This window comes from Schistocerca gregaria, chromosome 6, assembly GCF_023897955.1.
Source record: "Schistocerca gregaria isolate iqSchGreg1 chromosome 6, iqSchGreg1.2, whole genome shotgun sequence".
NCBI lineage: Eukaryota > Metazoa > Arthropoda > Insecta > Orthoptera > Acrididae > Schistocerca > Schistocerca gregaria.
Window position 1 is genome coordinate 88,216,025 of NC_064925.1, and position 19,841 is coordinate 88,235,865.

Genomic DNA, 19,841 nt, shown 5'->3' on the forward strand with positions numbered 1-19,841 from the left:
GCGAATTTGGCTCCGACAGGAGGCGTGCTAGGGTAGCAGCTGCGATTGTGACCACTCTGCCAAGATGGTGTAGTGGTCAGCACATCCGCCTAATAAGCAGGGGACCTAGGTTCGAATGCCAGTCTGCTACAAATTTTCAACTTGCCCGATAGACATAAATCAATGGCTACTGGAAACTCATGTCCGCATTCGCGCCGATCCGGACTGAAGCGCCTAGAACCGCTCGGTCACAGCGGCCGGCCTGATAATTAGGAAATGAGGATAAATCATTTGAGTTTATCGATGCCTTATCGGGAGACGCACACAGCTTGCCACGTTTTCTGCATCAAACAGAATGTGAAAAAAGACACAATATACTGCATGTGAGATTTGCACACGAAAGCTCACGAAAACGGTACGATATAGTTCGCTATTGATTGACAGGAAATGATAGGTGAACAACAGTCTTCCGTCTTAACGAACTTCCAATGCTTAGGAGAAGAGCTTCTTAGGCGAGATCACTATAAAATCTTTATTGCTAAGAAGTTCTTCTCCTCCTAAGTGATCACTACAGATCGCCCCCTCGAGCTCATCATCAGTGAGCTTACGTTCCAAAGCTTGCTGGTCAAATTCCCTCGTATTAACGCTACAGTGTTTGCAACACTACCTGTTAGATACCGAACTCCAGCGCAGACAGCACTCACGAGAGAAGTAAGCTTCCTTTCGCGAGACGAGCCGGGAACAGAATGAATCTGCACACTCACTGATCGAGATCGGTCAAAGTCCATCATACATCGCGCTAAAATAGCTCAAAATTTCTGCACTTTACAGCGGCGATACATTGTGCTAAAAGAAAGAGGCGTCTCGCGACTGAATGTCTATGATCATCAGAAAACCAAACTTAATGTATTATTACAGTAATGGCCTTTAAAATTGCTACACCCAGAAGAAATACAGAAGATAAACGGTTATTCATGGGACAAATATGTTATACTAGAACTGACATGTGATTACATTTTCACGCAATTTGTGTGCATAGATCCTGAGAAATGAGTACCCAGAACAACCACCTCTGGCCGTGATAACGGCCTTGATACGCCTGGGCATTGAGTCAAACAGAGCTTGGATGGCGTGTACAGGTACAGCTGCCCATGCAGCTTCAACACGATACCACAGTTCATCAAGAGTAGTGACTGGTGTATGGTGACGAGCCAGTTGCTCGGCCACCATTGACCAGACGTTTTCAGTTGGTGAGAGATCTGAAGAATGTGGTGGCCAGGGCAGCAGTCGAACATTTTCTGAAACCAGAAGGCCCGCACAGGACCTGCAACATGCGGTCGTGCATTATCCTGCTGAAATGTAGGGTTTCGCAGGGATCGAATTAAGGGTAGCGCCATGGGTCGTAACACATCCGAAATGTAGCGTCCACTGTTGAGAGTGCCGTCGTGCGAACAAGAGGTGACCGAGACGTGTAACACAGTGCAGCCCATACCATCACGCCGGGTGATACGCCAGTACGGCGATGACGAATACACGCTTCCAATGTGCATTCACCGCGATGTCGCCAAACACGGATGCGTCCATCTTGGTGTGCACCCAGGTTCGTCGTTGAGTACACCATCGCAGGGGCTCCTGCCTGTGATGCTGCGTCAAGGGTAACCGCAGCCATGGTCTCCGAGCTGATAGTCCACGCTGCTGCAAACGTCGTCGAACTGTTCGTGCAGATGGTTGTTGTCTTGCAAACGTCCCCATCTGTTGACTCAGGGATCGAGACGTGGCTGCACGATCCGTTACAGCCATGCGGATAAGATGCCTGTCATCTCGACTGCTTGTTATACGAGGCCGTTGGGGTCCAGCACGGCGTTCCGTATTACCCTCCTGAACCCGCCAATTCCATATTCTGCTAACAGTCATTGGATCCCGAGCAACGCGAGCAGCAATGTAACGATACGATAAGCCGCAATCGTGATAGGCTACAATCCGACCTTTATCAAAGTCGAAAACGTGATTGTACGCATTTCTCCTCCTTACACGAGGCATCACAACAACGTTTCACCAGGCAACGCCGGTCAACTGCTGTTTGAGTACGAGAAATCGGTTGGAAACTTTCCTCATGTTAGCACGTTGTAGGTGTCGCTACCGGCGCCAACCCTGTGTGAATGCTCTGAAAAGCTAATCTTTTGCATATCACAGCATCTTATTCCTGTCGGTTAGATTTCGCCTCTGTAGCAGTTTTAATGGCCAGCAGTGTAGTTATTCGCGATGGGCTTGGAGCTCTGCAGCATACATGAAAGGTGACCTTTTTGAACGACCGACTGTCGCGCTTAAAGAATAAAACTTTCGTGAGGGTAAAAAGGAAAGCCACGACAGGTAAGTAACGAGAACACATTCGTGACGTGAGAGAGTGTTTACTTGGGGCTCGGGTTGCTTCCGGCGGTTGTTGCTGCTGAGGTGTGCGGTATGGGAGAGTCGAGGACTGCTGCGGTCTTTGCGGTCTCAGGACCGGACCTGTCCCAAGCCTGGAGCCGCTCGCTGTTTCAAGGTGACCGCCCACAGCCGAGGACCTCACCACCGTCCAGCGGCCTCCACGCCAGCCGAGCCGGCCTCAAGGACCTCCGGGCACGGGCAGCTCTTTGTCCATGACACCGTCCCACCACCGATGAATGGGTATCGTAATGAAGAGGAACTTGTGCTGCGTCCAAACTTCGAGACAGTCCGCCTGAGTCATGCTTGGCTGGCACAACTGGAAGCGCACTGTCTGCAAATTGAAGGAGGGGGAAGGGGGGGGGCGGAGGGCGGCAAGGTAGGGCCTGTGAGAAAGGGTCAGTTTGTACGCAACAAATCGCTGGTGGGAAAGTTTTCAAGCCGAAGGGTTTCAGATGTAGCCACGCCTTGTAATTTATGGGACAGTTCAATAGTTCATGCACATAGGAATGGAGAAATTAATTGAGGCGCTGAGAGTACAGGTGATACATTTGACATTTCATAATAAAACTATCTAAGCGCACATTTGTTAAGATGAAGTGTGGATCTCTTCACAGTAAAAGAAATGTGAGTGATTTCCTGCACGGTTCTGCGCCTTGTGATGACAAAGTTTAGGCTCTTAGCCAGTGTCTGGAATGCATTTAGAATACTAGTAGTGCAAGTGAAATGGCGGATGAAGGAAGAATTGCTGCTATATTCAATGAAGCTTCAGGTACGCATCTCTGAAAGTAGTGTAATAGCCTGACGTGTATGGTTTTAAGACTACTTAAACTGATATTTAATGCATGTTTAAACAGTCCCTGTTTCGAAATAGTGAATGTTCATCTTCAGGCAGAAATCACGATATTGACACAACAGACCACAGGTTCCTTGAGCAAGACCATATATACATCGATTGTGGTAATACATAAAAACACTTGAAATATGTATTTGCTCTGTAAGCCAGGATCAAAGGAAGTTACTTCAAATGGTTCAAATGGCTCTGAGCACTATGGGACTTAACATATGAGGTCAGCAGTCCCCTAGAACTCAGGACTACTGAAACCTAACTAACCTAAGGAGGCAGGATTCGAACCTGCGAACATAGTAGTCGCGCCGTTCCGGACTAAAGCGCCTTGAATCGCCCGGCCACCGCGGCCGGCCAAGACAGTTACTATGGGTGTAAGAGGAGAGAGTACAGAAAGAAAAGTACGTAATAAACCACAGGACAAGGAAGGGTCAAAATGGACCACCCAATGCTACAGCATGGGTGTTGCCCCAGGAGGAATATTTTCTATAGTTGGAATGAAAACAGGAAATATTTATTCAGTTAAAGCCATCGATGCCATAGCAAAGGACTAAGTTACTAAAGACACTCAAGGAAATAAAGTACGACGGAGTAATATTAGTAGAATCGAAATCAGCAAAGAAAATTCTCTAATTTGGAGTTCAAGTATTCGGTAAAATGTGATCTTGGGTTTATTGAAGAAGATTTCAGGAGGAACAATATGGGTCACCCATCAACACCTCTTATGGTTCTTCTGCATCAACATGAGTATGACATAAAATTTGAGAAGTTTAACTCCAATTTATCATGAGTTTTTTAACAGCACATATCCAATCCCTGACAGCAGTGTAAAGAGAAAGAGGTCAGGTGTAAAGAGAAAGAGTGAAGGAAGAAAAGAACGTGGTCAACGAAGGGAAGAATGAAAGCTGAAAATGCACAATGCTACAGCATGAGTTGCCCCAGGAAGGACTGTTTTCAAGAGAAACCACAGCAGGAAATGATTCACATTCTATAGAAGGGCACTGACTGTAAGTTACCATGAACAATTTCTCATACTGTATATTTTGGAATCACACCAAAATACTTTTGGTATTTTTATTTTATTTGCTATTTACGTATTGTTTATAGCTCGTTACATTAATTTTGCATTAATTACGCCCATATTCTAGGTTTATAATAAACATGTATTGCACATTGAGTATTATGCGTGGTGTACAAAAAAAATTCAGAATAAACCACAGTTTTTGCGTTTGTAACTGTTTTATCTAAAAAATTCTAACGTTCAAGGAGTATAAGCAATTTTGATATACAGGAGTGTAAAACATAATGCAGCGGCACTACAATCTCGAATCATATCTACAGTTATACACAGACTAACTGATCCTTAGAAAAAAATCCTCTTGTGTTTCCGATAGTTAGACGCACAATTTATAAATATCCATTCAGGTTTGGCAGCCATTTATTGAGTTTGCTTCAGCAAGGACTTAACCGACTTGTACTCCCAACCCCTCAATTACATGTCTATTTCCTCAATGAACTGGATCAGTCGTCATTACTGGGTCAGCTGCTGTGCTGATCAGAGTGGTGTGTGGAAAAGTCTGGAAGAGGACTTTATTCAACATGCGCTGTAAATAACATGATGAGATCCTGAGAATAATTATTTAGGCAAACGAAAGGAAGCTATATGAGCGGAAAATAACCCGAATTTTAAACGACGGCCAGATCTGGAGAGTACAACTCTTTTTCTTTCTGGTTCAGATGGCTCTGAGCACTATGGGACTTAACATCTGAGGTCATCACTCCCCTAGAACTTAGAACTACTTAAACCTAACTAACCTAAGGACATCACACACATCCATGCCTGAGCCAGGATTCGAACCTGCGACCGTAGCGTTCCCGCGGTTCCAGACTGAAGCGCCCAGAACCGCTCGGCCACACCGGCCGGCTTTTTATTCTGGTGCTATACTCTGCAATGTATATATTTCGTTATTAAGTTTTATACTTGCACGCTCTTTCCCACAGTTACAATAAACGACAATTCTGGAAACAGATTCTCTACTAAGACCGTTAAGAAATAAGGAAACGGTCTTTAACACTGCTGGTCTCAGTTGCAACTTGAGTACCTAATGGGTTTCAGGGACAACAAAAGTTTTACTTTCGATATTTTATATAATTATTGTCCAGATTTAAAATACTGTTATAATCCAATAATTAAGACGTGTAACTTACGCTATCGAAGTTGAGAACTATATATTCGTCTTACTGCAGTGTAACACACGGCGAGCAGATTATGTTCATCAAGTATTTGAGAATGAGTACACGTAGAGACTTCCAAAAACCTTCACATGTAATTTTAAGCCTATTCGAAATTTTTGTCTTGCTAAGAACCACACGAAATAAATGTAAGAATGTTATCATTTACTACTCTAATCATGCACTAATACCTTGTAACGTTTCTAGCTTATTTTTGGTATACAATGAAAATGTTGTGAGCTGTATTTTTGTTTGGAAATTTTTGTAAGTTCCTATGGGACCAAACTGCTGAAGTTATCGGTCCCTACGCTTACACACTACTTAATCTAACTTAAACTAACTTACGCTAAAGACAACATACACACCCATGCCCGAGAGAGGACTCGAACCTCCGACGGGGAAAGCCACGCGAATCATGGCAAGGCGCCTAGACCGAGCGGCTACCCCGAGCGGCCTAGTTTTATTCAATGTGTTATACGTAATATTTGCACACTCGATAGTTTTCAAAGATAAGTCTTTAATAGTTGGTATGTTACGCCACAGATGTTCCGAGTACAAGGAATGTGATCTTTGGTTGTCATTGGTACTATCGTTGCCAGTAGCATCCCGTGAGAAGTGAGTGTGAGAATCGGTATTGGTTACACTGCTGAGCTATCTGGAAATAGCTAACAGAGCACAGACATATACATGCAGAGGAAGTCTGTGATCTGAAAATATGATGAGTAAAACTTGATTTGAGAAGTGCGAAGACTCTAGGATAATGTCGTTGCTACAAGTGCAGTTTACGAGTTTCTTAAAGGTAGATTTTCGGCTATTTTTCTTGGTTGGTTAAGATCAGATACTCTGACTGTTGAGACGAGATCAAGTGAAATAATTTGTTCACGTGCCTTGCACTCAGAGTTGTAGGCACACCCATTCTTTACCATTTCAGCAGCTAACTCGTGGCAGAATAATATATAATTTTTGTGCAAGCGATTTTTGTCAGAATGATGGTAATTGTTAAGCAGTCAGAGATTCAGCATACCCTTAGAATGCTAGTCTCTTTTCAATGATTCAACAAGTTTAAATCCTCCTACAGTCTCCTCATAAAAATTTTGTTCGAGTTGTGTGTTGCCACACTGCACTAGGCGGAAAACAGCTGTTCAAAAGTAAAACTAAAGCTCAATGTGTCGAGAATAGTGGCATGTACTTGCATGGCACTGTGGAAGGCTTTCTTCCCTTTAGATGGTTTGTTTCTGCCTCGTATTTCAACGTTCATCACTTTAGAACAGCACTGAGATTCCGTTGCCACAAGCAACCATATAATTTGTTACGGCCAGTTTTACATCACCGGCAAAACAGTAAGGTTTTGGCTGAATATCGGTTCAGATGTCACGTCTTATGCACACAGTCTCATTCTTACAGTGTAGTATCACATTCACGTGTGCATCATTTAGTGTTTGTTATTTTATTCAGTCAGTCGCCATAAGAAAATTTACAGGGCATTTTATCAGTAATAGAAGCAGTTTGGGCAGTTTTATTCTCTCAAAACTTGTTTTGTAGTTTTATAAAGAATTTTTTCTGTTAGTTGGAGCTATAAGTCACGTACTGTGACCTCAAACACTACGGTACTGTTCACTGCACTGCCCAATTCAGAATTTCATAGGACAATGTCTTTAGTTTATAGTTGCATGGTTTCTAATTATTTTGGTAAAGGTTAATTAAAACACAACTATGCAGTTTCAGATTGCTTAGCGTCTATTTTTATCAGATAGCTGTTTCAGAGTTACATAGGAGCACACACAAATCTTAAGAATAGGAAACCAGTTCAGCTCAATTTAGCTTATAATAAACTATAACAACCTTTTTAAAACAAGTCACAACCTCTGCATTACGCATGACATGTCAGATTATTACGTCTTTACTACCAACTCTACCCGCAATACATTTGCAACAGTATTCCTGTATACCACAGAATACACCTGAAAATTTATCACTGTACGGCAAGTACTACAGGATATTATACCGTCGTAAACACTGAGATGCGTGGAAACCTAGGTTCTCTTAAAACGAAACGTAAATTACCCAAACTATACTAATCCACACTTCTTTAATACTACGGTCGTGTGGGGGTGGGAAGGGGGATGGGAGAGGCTGCGATTAACGGTTTCCTAATCTACAGTCTTCTGTGATTTTGCACATTGGCAGTTGCAGCTTAATACGCCATTGTAGTTGCATATTTAAGAATAGCTTATGGGTAAATATATGGTAGATATAACAGAGATTTGTTTATCAATATTCAAAGACAGGATGAGTGAAGGTGGTGTTAATACGAAAGAAATGTTGTTGTTCTATTTTTAAATGTTGTGCCGCTAGTCAAGGATGAACTTGACAGTTTTGGTTACACAACTCCACGTAGTGTGTGTGTTTCTCATACATATGGATGAACTTGTATACCACGCTGTCTTAAAATTCCACAGTGATAGTGTTTGTGCTCATTCTTCCTCAGCTGCTAAATTAATGGTGTTCATGTTATACATATCAGTAACTACTGCTAGTGTCTTCCAACAGTAATTTAAATTCTCTCTTGATAAAAATTTTTACGCAGCTGCAACATAAACGATTACTAGGATTATTTGCTTATTTGTTTTGAGTTGGTATAGATTATTTAGGTAGCAATCCATAGCTTTAATTAGATGAGAACACTCAATATTTACTCTCCTTTCGCATAAGGTGTACTTACTTTTATCGCTCGTATCCTCCACACATGTCCAATGGGGGTACTGTTTGCTCTTCTGGACTCTAAGTGATGATAATTTTGTTTGCAGTATACTTTTTCACTGTGGTATATTGCGCTACACTTTACTTCAACCTTGTTGCTATGGTAAAAGATGGAATTTTGGGTATTTATGTTTATGGGGTGGTGGAGGAATGGAGACGTCGGGGTGAAGAGAAGTTTTGTGTTAGTGCTCCCACTCTTGTAATGTTCACCTACGTGTTTTTTTATGCTTTACGGTACATTGTGTGTGTGTGGAAATATTTTACTTTTTGTTAGTATTTTCTAAGTAGTTGGCATATTCCTTTTTTCCCTTTATGCCGCTCATATTAAATGGTCTTCCTGGAAAGTGCATATATCTTTTCCTTCTATTGTTGAAGATAACCCCCTGTCTACAGAGCAGACTGATTCAATTGCAATAACATTCTCTTCCTTTTTTATACAGTCACATAATATAATAAAAATCATAAGCGGTTTCAGCAGTGCTTTGGCTATCTTCAATAGTATACGTCATAAGCAGCATTTGGCGACATGGCTGTATCCGGCTATGATTTTGTGTATTGTGTGATTGTGTGCAAAACAAAAATAAGTGTATTTTTTTTAGAACAGTAGTAGTAGTAGTAGTAGTAGTAGTAGTAGTAGAGGGGTTTTGGGCTCACGACAGCAAGGTCTTCAGCGCCCGTTCAGTAACATAGTGAGACGGGTGTCAAGAAAAATCCCAGAACAGGAATATAAAATGGAACAGTAAACATGGGTAACAATCGTTGAAAAACATGTGCTCACCCGTACCAAAGCGTGGGATGAAGCTGAGCGTCAGCAGTAAAACATGGACAACACAGGAAGAAAATGATAGAGAGAGCTAAAACAATGTAGCAGATGGAAGTGGCTGGCTGACCGCAAGGAAAATAGGGGAGGAGTCAGCCACTCTGCAATACACTAAAACCTCCAGCCTAAAAGTTTAGGCCAGAGTCCAGACACATCACAAAACTTAAAAACCCTAGACACACACGTCTCATCATTAGCTAAAACAGAAGGCAGATTCCCATCAACTTGTGCTTCTGCCCGTGCATCAAGGTATAAAATGCAGTCTGTTAAAATGTGCCGGACAGAGATGTGCACACCACAGGCATCAGAAAACGGACGATCCTCCCGCCGTAATAAAAAGCTGTGTGTGAGAGGACAGTGCCCGATCCGAAGACGTGTGAGGGCCACCTCCTCCCGCCTGAGCAACCGGCAGGAGGAACGCCACGGCCGAGTGGTTGGCTTCGTCAACCGCAGTTTATTGGCCGTCACCGACAGCCATTCGTCCTCCCACAACTCCATGCACTTCCTGTGGAGTGCAGCGACGACTGACTGCAAGGGCCATCACAGTTTTCCTTGCGTGGGTCGGTCATGCTCTTTGAATCTGATGTTGACATTTTTGGTTATCCTTCCAGTATCTCCAGGTAAAGGTAATTGGCACAAGTGCTCGAAACTTTGGCTCATTTCACAACACGGCGCGGTCTGCAACAGAAGAGCTTTATAGGAACTGACTTGGGCCGCAACGAATAGCTACATCCTGAGCACGTTGGTGTGATTGCTGTGTCGCACACGTACAAACTTGCCAAGCCCACGTAACACCACTGCAACGGCTGGGTGGTAATTGAATTCTCCATTGTGACCTTACTATTCCGAACGAAACTGCAAACTACAATGAAATCGTTGGTGTCTCTCTTTTTCATGTATGTTATAAATTGTTGGAGATCATGTGTAAATATAAGTGAGAAGAAAGGTACCAATAAGACATTCGTATCCTATTTCTGCCAGATTTAGTTTCTGCCTAGCATTAAACTCCACATAATGTCAAATGTTTAAAGAGGAGATTTTTATACGAACTCTTTGGCTCTAAATGTCCACGTCACCAGATTCCGAGATAATTGCTAATGATGGTTTGCCATTGCCTTCCTCCGACCGTAATGGTGATGAATGATGATGATGAAGACGAGACAATAACACCCAGTCATCTCGAGGCAGGAAAAATCCCTGACCCCGCCGGGAATCGAGCCCGGGAGCCCGTGCTCGGGAAGCGAGAACGCTACCGCGAGACCACGAGTCAATTACAGCCCTGAAAATACGCACGATCACGATAGGTATAGGGCATTACTCTTTTATCTTCAGGTAAAACTGTTGCTACGTTACACAAACATAATATTGACAGTAGTTTACTTCATTCCACCTTGTTTTGTTTTCACTAAACCAAATGTGAGTGATCTCGAAAATTAATACAAGGTATTGTCACAAATTTGTCTCTTTATACGGATTCCAAAACGTCTAAGTAACCAACAAAATGGTTAGACACTATTGTGATAGCGACTAAAAGTGAAATGGAGAGAGAAAAATAGTATTTGTTAACAACTGTTCGTAACTCACTGTAAATGATTGCTTAATGTAAACAATGGTTGCGTATGTAAAAAAAAAAAAAAAAGTACAAGATTTCCCAGGTCTCATTGCCCTGGACACTAAACATAAGTTTATTGTGAGCGGAAGTCACACAACAAAGCGCAATCAGTCTAATGGCGGAGAGCACACGCCGATGAAACAAATCATACATTTGAGGAACGCAAGCGTCGAATGACTATCTCTATGAAAACAAGGACACGTAACTTGTTACAGTCAATGTAGAAAGTGAATTCTGCGCTATGTTTCATTGACAATTGGTCAACAGTAGGAGTTGAAAGGGCTCCATGTTTTTTCCTAGAAAACTGATGATTTCCTTTCTTCTGGCTCTTAAAGTAATATAACAGTACTATTTTGATGAGGGTAGATGGAATAATATCGTGAGCTGAAGCAGACATAGGTTAAATAATCAGGGACAAGTATACAGATAGTTAATAGTTGTCGATGTGTAGGGTATACATATTGCATTACATATCCAAGATACACTATTGGATCAAAAGTATCCGGACACCCCTAGAAACATACGTTTTTCATATTAGGTGTATTGTGCTGCCTCCTACTGCCAGATATTCCATATCAGTGACCTCAGCAGTCAGACTTCGGGAGAAAGCAGAATAGGGCGCTCTGCTGAACTCACGGACTTCGAACGTGGTCAGGTGATTCGGTGTTACTTGTGCCATACGTCTGTACGCAATATTTCCACACTCCTAAGCATCCCTATGTACCCTGTTTCCGATATGATAGTGAACTGGAAACGTGAAGGGACACGTACAGCAGAAAAGCGTACAGGCTGACCTCGTCTGTTGACTAACAGAGATCGCCGACACTTGAAGAGGATCGTAATGTGTAATAGGCAGATATCTATGCAGAGCACCACACACGAATTGCAAACTGCATCAGGATCAACTGCAAGTACTATGGCAGTTACGCGGAAGGTGAGAAAACTTGGATTTCATGGTCGAGCGGTTGCTGATAAGCCACACATCACGCCTGTAAATGCCAAACGACGCCTCTCTTGGTGTAAGGATCGTAAACACTGGACGATTGAGCGGTGGAAAAACGTTGTGTGGAGTGACGAATCACGGCACACAATGTGGCGATCCGATGGCAGGGTGTGAACGTCATCTGAGCGTGTGTAGTGCCAACAGTAGGATTCGGAAGCGGTGGCGTTATGGTGTGGTCGTGTTTTTCATGGAGGGGGCTTGCACCCCTTGTTGTTTTGCGTGGCACTGTCACAGCACAGGCCTATATTAATGTTTAAAGCACATTCTTGCTTTCCACTGTTGAAGAGCAGTTCGAGGATGGGAAACTGCATCTTTCAACACGATCGAGGACCTGTTCATAATGCACGGCCTGTGGCGGAGTGGTAACACAACAGTATTATCCCTATAATGAACTGGCCTGCACAGAGTCCTGACCTGAATCCTATAGAACACCTTTGTGATGTTTTCGAACGCCGACTTCGTGTCTGCCTCACCGACCAACATCGATACCTCTCCTCAGTGCAGCACTCCGTGAAGAATGGGCTGCCATTCCCCAACAAACCTTCCGGCACCTGATTGAACGTATGCCTGCGAGAGTGGAAGCTGGGCCGACATCATATTGTATTCGAGCATTGCCGATGGAGGACGCCACGAACTTCTCACTTTCAGCCAGGTGTCCGGATATTTTTGATCACATAGTGTAGTAACGGAGCGTGAGGTGAAATGCCGTACTAACACAGGAAACGGGTTATAGACGAAGGAGAAAGAGAAAATAAAACAAGAACTGTATACTGCAAATTATAAAAATTGTCTGATCACTAAAACCTCCTTTTATCAGTTCAGGGAAGAGTCTTCTCATGCATTTCCCTCGTCTCCCAGTCAGCCCAATGCCGGAAAACGTTGTTCCCTACTTATAAAGCACAGTAAGCTAAAAAGCCCCACTCCAGCTTAGTGTCTGCAGAGGCATGTGTAGGACGTGATCCGGCGAGTCCTACACGAAGGAATATCAGTGACCAAAAAGAGGTGATAAAAGGAGAAGGAAAGAGATGGTCTACGGTTCTCCAAACTTTGGACAGTTTCGGTAGGTGGGCAGTGTACTCTGAACTGGTTACAAAGAGTGTTCCATTTAGTACAGTTGTATCAAGTTTATAGTCAAATATTTATTTGCGGAACGATATGCCTTAAGATTAATGTGGAAGACACATAAATATGGATGATACAAGAAAAATATGGGCACGCCAACTTCACAGTTTTGCGAATTCTTGAACTTTGACACCATATGAAGAAAAATAATTGTTCACATAGTGTGTCTTAAAACTACAGTTTTTTTAATGTCATGTTCACCATCCAAGAGCATTATAAAACTTTACATTTGATACTATAAAGTCTACTCATACACAGCACACATGATCATTTACTCTTATATACATTGGCTTAATTTCGTTATAACCTACACACTTTTCTTAGAAACTATGTTAATGAATGAAAATTGTTCTCAGTAAAATGGCAGTGTTGGCTGGAGGAGGTGACGTCAAATATTGCTTTATTGACATCTTATAACGGCACCCTTTGTTGAGGCTTTGGATGACACGTTAATCGTCTCCCTCAGGGAAGTCGAACTCCCTGAAGGAGGGTGTTGTCAACATTCTCACATCGGCTGCGGAAAAAGTAAAAGAAAAGCAATTGCTGTACACGAGTGACGAGGAACACATCTTGCTGTTTACGACGCCATCACAGCATTGAACGACGTGTAGCATGTCAGAAAACATCGACTTAACAACGTCTACTTTTATGGTACTGTTCTTCGGTCATCACTTTGCGGCGAGCGTAACATTACAGAAAAGAAATAACTGAATTTTCCCTCCCTGCTAGCAAAACAAGCAAAACTTTCGTTTCACTCGGGGAACTTTAATTTTCTAACATGAAGAATCTTTTGGCTATGAAACATGGCTTCACGTTCCCTGTCTACGTTATTCACAGTTTTATTGGATTTCTCAAAAACTCTGAATACATTTCTTTCTTACGTCACTGATTCGTCCAATATAAATGTATGAACAACTGTGACGTCTCCCGGTAGAGCTGAACTAGACATTTAGGAGACACTTGTTGATCGTAGTTCCCTTCTGGCGCAATTATTGTATTTCCAAACAATTTTGTATGTAGAGAAAGCTGTCCATCAACAGTCTCACAAGAATAGGCACCACGGGATGTCAGTTGGGAGATGGGCTTGAGGCATGGTAGGAGGAAAGTGCCTTGACGCCACGCGCGATAAGAGTAGCGACGATACTGTGACAGACAAGTCTTCACACTGATAAGTGAGGGGCAATATCGGTAGCTTAGACTGTAACGTCGCAACCAGCTGATGCGCTTACTAGCTGCTGGCACGGGTACAGTAAGATGGAAGTGGAAACAAGAAGACATCACTCTAAAACATACTGACAACGGAACATCCCCATCGCACCCCCCTCAGATTTAGTTATAAGTTAGCACAGTGTATAGGCCTTGAAAAACTGAACACAGATCAATTGAGAAAACAGGAAGAAGCTGTATGGAACTATGAAAAGAATAAGCAAAATATACAAACTGAGTAGCCCTTGCGCAAGATAGGCAATATCAAGGATAGGCTGAAGTCAGGAGCGCCGTGATCCCGTGCTAAGCGTGAGTAGCTGCGGAACGAGAGGTCCTTGGTTCAAGTCTTCCCTCGAGTGAAAAGTCTATTTTTTTTTTTTATTTTCAGACAATTATTATCTGTCCGTCCGCCCGTCCGATGCGAGGTAACTGCGCCGTAGTATGACGACGCTGCACCTAAACAAACATCGAAACACACGACGACAGTCGACTACAGCGCTCGGAAGAGAGAGTATTCCTGCTAACGAGGCTCCCTGGCTGGCAGTTGGCTGTTCGCTAGTTTGGACGAGAGTGCATTAAATACGTGAGATACATTCCGTGGGCAATATGAATCCAGAAAATATAGCTCGTGACTTCAATAACAATGTCAACGAATATTTTCCGAACTGTAAGGCAGATCGAACGATTGTCGAACAAATGTATGATTATTTCCTACATTTGTTGATAAACAGTACGTGTGGTGATGATTGTCTGAAAATAAAAAAATTAAACTACTCACTCGAGGGAAGACTTGAACCAAGGACGTCTCGTTCCGCAGCTGCTCACGCTAACCACGCGACCACGGCGCTCCCGAGCTCACACTCTCCCTGATGTTGCTTGTCTTTCACATGGACTACTCAGTTTGTATATTTTGATTACTTTTTTCATAGTTCCACACAACTTCTTCCTGTTTTCTCGATTGATCTGTGTTCAGTTTTCCAAGGCCTATCCACTGTGCCAAGTTATAACTAAATCTGAGGAAGGTGCAATGGGGAGGTTCCCTTGTCAGTGAAGACAGTAAGATGATTTGTGAGTTTCCTTTATGACGTGATGAGTACATTGCTCACCACGAACATACTTTTTGATTACTCACAGCTATTTACGTAATTTCCTACCAGGAATCTGTCACTGAATCGTTCGATATCATCGTTATTGTCATTTACTGGTGGCATACATCCCGATAAATACATCTACTCCCTAAAACGCTCGACTGTTCCCTCAGAACACACTGACCAACTGTGACAGCAACTCATCGACCGTAATAGGACACAATCTGCACAGAGTCGGAATTGCAATTACGCGACCCTTATGACGAGAGTGAGCGGCAGGCTAAAGACGGGAGGAAGCGGTATGGCGTGATTAGTGTAGTTTTGGAGAGTGGCTGTTGACAGCTTGGTACTTCTAGCTCTCGTGGACCACCGCTGGCCGGCAACAGCTGAGCTGAGAGGTGACCACCGCCGGTGTCGCGTCGTGAGTGCGATGCTGCGTTTCGGTGCCTCCGCCTGGACCCCTCTTCAGCAGGGCGCTCAGTGCCTCGTCTTGTCCCATGCAGACAGCCGCTCCCTCTTGCGCGGACACCGGCCCGCCTTGCGGATGTAAGGTCCGTACTCGCAGTCCGGGTGAGTGCACTCTCCGCTCTGGATACAGCTGAAACAACGCAAGCGCCTCTTTAGATCTTTAATTATTACTTACTTACTCCACCAGGATCCAGAAATATACAGGATGGTCCATCCGAAGTTTCGGATGAGATTACTATACATCGGGTAAAAAAAGTGGGTAAGAGAAGTTTCTCTTTCAAATTCTGAAGGTGGCAGGGGTAAAATATAGGGAGCGAAAGGCTATTTACAATTTGTATAGAAACCAAATGGCAGTTATAAGAGTTGAGGGACATGAAAGGGAAGCAGTGGTTGGGAAGGGAGTGAGGCAGGGTTGTAGCCTCTCCCCGATGTTATTCAATCTGTATATTGAGCAAGCAGTAAAGGAAACAAAAGAAAAATTCGGAGTAGGTATTAAAATCCATGGAGAAGAAATTAAAACTTTGAGGTTCGCCGATGACATTTTAATTCTGTTAGAGACAGCAAGGGACTTGGAAGAGAAGTTGAACGGAATGGACAGTGTCTTGAAACGAGGGTATAAGATGAACATCAACAAAAGCAAAACGAGGATAATGGAATGTAGTCGAATTAAGTAGGGTGATGCTGAGGAAATTAGATTAGGAAATGAGACACTTAAAGTAGTGAAGGAGTTTTGTTATTTGGGGAGCAAAATGACTGATGATGGTCGAAGTAGTGAAGATATAAAATGTAGACTGGCAATGGCAAGGAAAGCGTTTCTGAAGATGAGGAATTTGTTAACATCGAGTATAGATTTAAGTGTCAGGAAGTCTTCTCTGAAAGTATTTGTATGGAGTGTAGCCATGTATGGAAGTGAAACGTGGCCGATAAATAGTTTAGACAAGAAGAGAATAGAAGCTTTTGAAATGTAGTGCTACAGAAGAATGCTGAAGATTAGATGGGTAGATCACATAACTAATGAGGAAGTACTGAACAGGATTGGGGAGAAGAGAAGTTTGTGGCAGAACTGGACTAGAAGAAGGGATCGGTTGGTAGGACATGTTCTGAGGCAACAAGGGATCACCAATTTGGTATTGGAGGGCAGCGTGGAGGGTAAAAATCGTAGAGGGAGACGAAGAGATGAATACACTAAGCAGATTCAGAAGAATGTAGGTTGCAGTAGATACTGGGAGGTGAAGAATCTTGCACAGGATAGAGTAGCATGGAGGGCTGCATCAAACCAGTCTCAGGAAGACCACAACAACAACAGAGAAGTTCGTAAGCTCAGAGGGGGACATCAAATTATACTACACGTGACCTCCAGCCCCCGCCCTCTTGGGTGGGGCGGGTGGCAACTTTTAAGTCTTAACTGGAAACACCCATTTTTTTATTGTAGATTCGGTTCTCCATAAAAAAGTAATCTAGTTTTCTCTGAAACATTTTTTAAACCACTGGCAGACGGTATATATATATTTTGTATATATATATATATATATATATATATATATATATATATATATATATATATATATATATATATACACAAAATATATCCTACCTGCCACAGTGCCACAGTCTTTCATGGAAGGAGGCGGAATGGTATTAAAATCTAGTCAGGGAACTCTTCACAATTGCATTACTCACCCGACTGTGGCACTACTGTGGCCAAACTGCGAACTATGGCTCATTATAAAGGTCGGTGCAATGCGATCAGACGTCAGTTCACTTTCAGATTGTGAACCATAAACATCAACTGACGAAAGTAAATTATTCTTCAGCGAAATATGCATGACTATCCTACTCCAGAGACAGAAGGCGCTAAAATCGAAAAATAGTGAAATTGGGTACGAACTCTCAAAAATGATTCAAATGGCTCTAGGCACGATGGGACTTAACATCTGAGGTGATCAGTCCCCTAGACACACATCCATGCTCGAGGCAGGAATCGAACCTGCGAGCGTAGCAGCAGCGCGGTTCCGGACTGAAGCGCCTAGAACCGCTCAGCCACATCGGCTGGCTGGGAAGAACTCTGGTTTCTCTAGAATTATGCGAGAAAGACGCATCAAATCGATAAAAAAATTTGCACCAATTCCTTCGCTACGCCAAATTAAACTATTTTTGTACAGAATATACTGAATCCTACTTTTAGCGTTACCCAGGAGCAACGACATGGACGCAGTAGAATGATGTTGCCATGGGATGCTTCATTAGTGTGAATCCCCTTGCTTGTCACATGTTGGAGTGCTTCATTAGTGTGAATCTCCTTGCCTCTCACAATTTGGGTTTGTTCATTAATGAAATTAGCCACGAAGAAATTGTTCAAAATTATCCCCATTTCCTTCAATGCATAAAGTCAATCGTCTGCGAAAGTTGTGCACAGTTTTGAGCAGCACATCCCGTGGTATGGCTGCACAAGCTCTTCGAATGCGTTGCTCCATATCGTTTCGGGTTATGGGCTGCCTTTCATAAACAATATTTCTTACGGTGGACGGTGCATGTAGCCATTTCGAGCTCGTTGAGTGCAATTTCGATTAATGTTTTCGCTTGTATGTAGTCTGTTTGGGAAACGATCCACATGCAATTGCGCAGCTGCAGCGTAATTGTTATGGCATTCACCTAAAATTAACATCGTATCAACAATCTCTGTAGCAGGATAGTGAGCCATGTTTCGTTAAAGAATAATTTGCTTTCGTCATGTGATGTTTATGGTTCACAATCTGAAAGTGAAGTGACGTCTGATTGCATTGCACCGACCTTTATACTGAGCCACTGTGCGCAGTTTGGCAACGGTCGGGTGAGTAACGCAATTGTGAAGAGTTCCCTAACGAGATTTTAACACCATTCCACCTCCATCCATCAAAAACTGTGGCGGGTAGGATACACTTTGTAAGAAAATAGCTTAATTTCGCGTAATGAAAGAACTGGTGCACATTTTGTATCGATTTGATGCGTCCTTCTCGGATCTTTGTAAATAAATGGGAGTTCTTCCCCAATTTCAATTTTTCTCGATTTCAGCGCCATCTGTCAGTGGTTTTAAAAAATGTTTCAGACAAAACTTGATTATTTTTTTATGGACAATCCGAATCTGCAATACAAAATGGAGGTTTCCATTTAAGATTAAAAGTTGCCCCCTTCCCCCACCCAAGGGGGCAGGAGCTGGGAATCTCGTGTAGTATCGTTTGATGTCCCCCTTTGAGCTTACGAACTTGTATTACCCACGTTTTTTACCCGATGTATTGTTTTCGAGATAATCTCATACGATACTTCAGATGGACCACCGTGTATAGAGCGAGTAACAGGCACAAGTGCAGGTTTTTTTATATACGGTACCTTGACATGTACACACATCAGTGTTTGCTTGCTTTTTCTCTGTGTCGAACACTCTTCCCACCGACGCATTACAAACTTCACAACTTTAACTGGACCGCGACGTGAACGACGCAGTATAATCCTTTTTGCACCTACCCGTTTCCACTTCAGTACCTGACTTCCTGCCCAAGGGAAAATAAGCATTAACAGTTTTCTGTTGTCAGTCATAGTTATTGGGCTGCAAAAGAAGTAAACACTGATGTCACGGTGTTCAGTACACGGTCATCCATCACCAATAGACCTGCCTGCAATTACACCCATTACTCGCAGTATAAGGGAGAGTATTGTTCAGTGAAACACTTTTTCAGGCTTTCGTCTGTAGCCAGCCAGCACTCTAATACAAGTTTAAAACATATTTCTAATCATTGCTTTTACTTTATGTCTTGTAGTTTTTTTCTGAAATTACAAAATTTACTCCCGAAAAGTAAGGTTTTTCCGAATGTGAAAAAGTGTTCCAAGGTTCGCAATGATCACGAACCTAGTATCAAATATTGTATTCAAATGTAAAGGTTTTTCAGTCGAGTAAAACTTGTCTATAATGTATTTAATAGTCTTTGCACATTATTACTTTGTTACATTTGAAGAATCGGTAACAAAAATCAAATTAACGAGAAGAATTATAAAAAAAAAACATTTACACGCTAAAAACCTTCCGAAATCGAAGCTATTGGCAAATTACACAAATTTCCACTTTCAAGGCAGGGAAAATTGTGAAGGCATTAAATAAATTCAACGCCAGATACTCTACGCCAGATAGTACTTGTCCATGTTATTGAGTAAGTCGTGGCCTAATAAGATGAGTCCGAAATCGAGACCCGAAACTCGAACATTAGCTTTCGAAGTAGGATAGGGGTACCGCCGAGGACGGTTCACAT

General features: G+C 42.7%; 1 protein-coding gene across 1 annotated transcript in view; it reads right to left on the bottom strand.

Moving 5' to 3' along the window:
- Positions 1 to 12,963: 12,963 nt before the first annotated feature.
- Positions 12,964 to 19,841, bottom strand: part of LOC126277956 (uncharacterized) — a 564,263-nt gene continuing 557,385 nt past the window's right edge. The window contains exon 6 of the mRNA XM_049977571.1: positions 12,964 to 15,691. Within this exon, the coding sequence (XP_049833528.1) occupies positions 15,571 to 15,691 (121 nt within the window). The 3' untranslated portion in view covers positions 12,964 to 15,570. The remainder of the gene's footprint in view (positions 15,692 to 19,841) is intronic.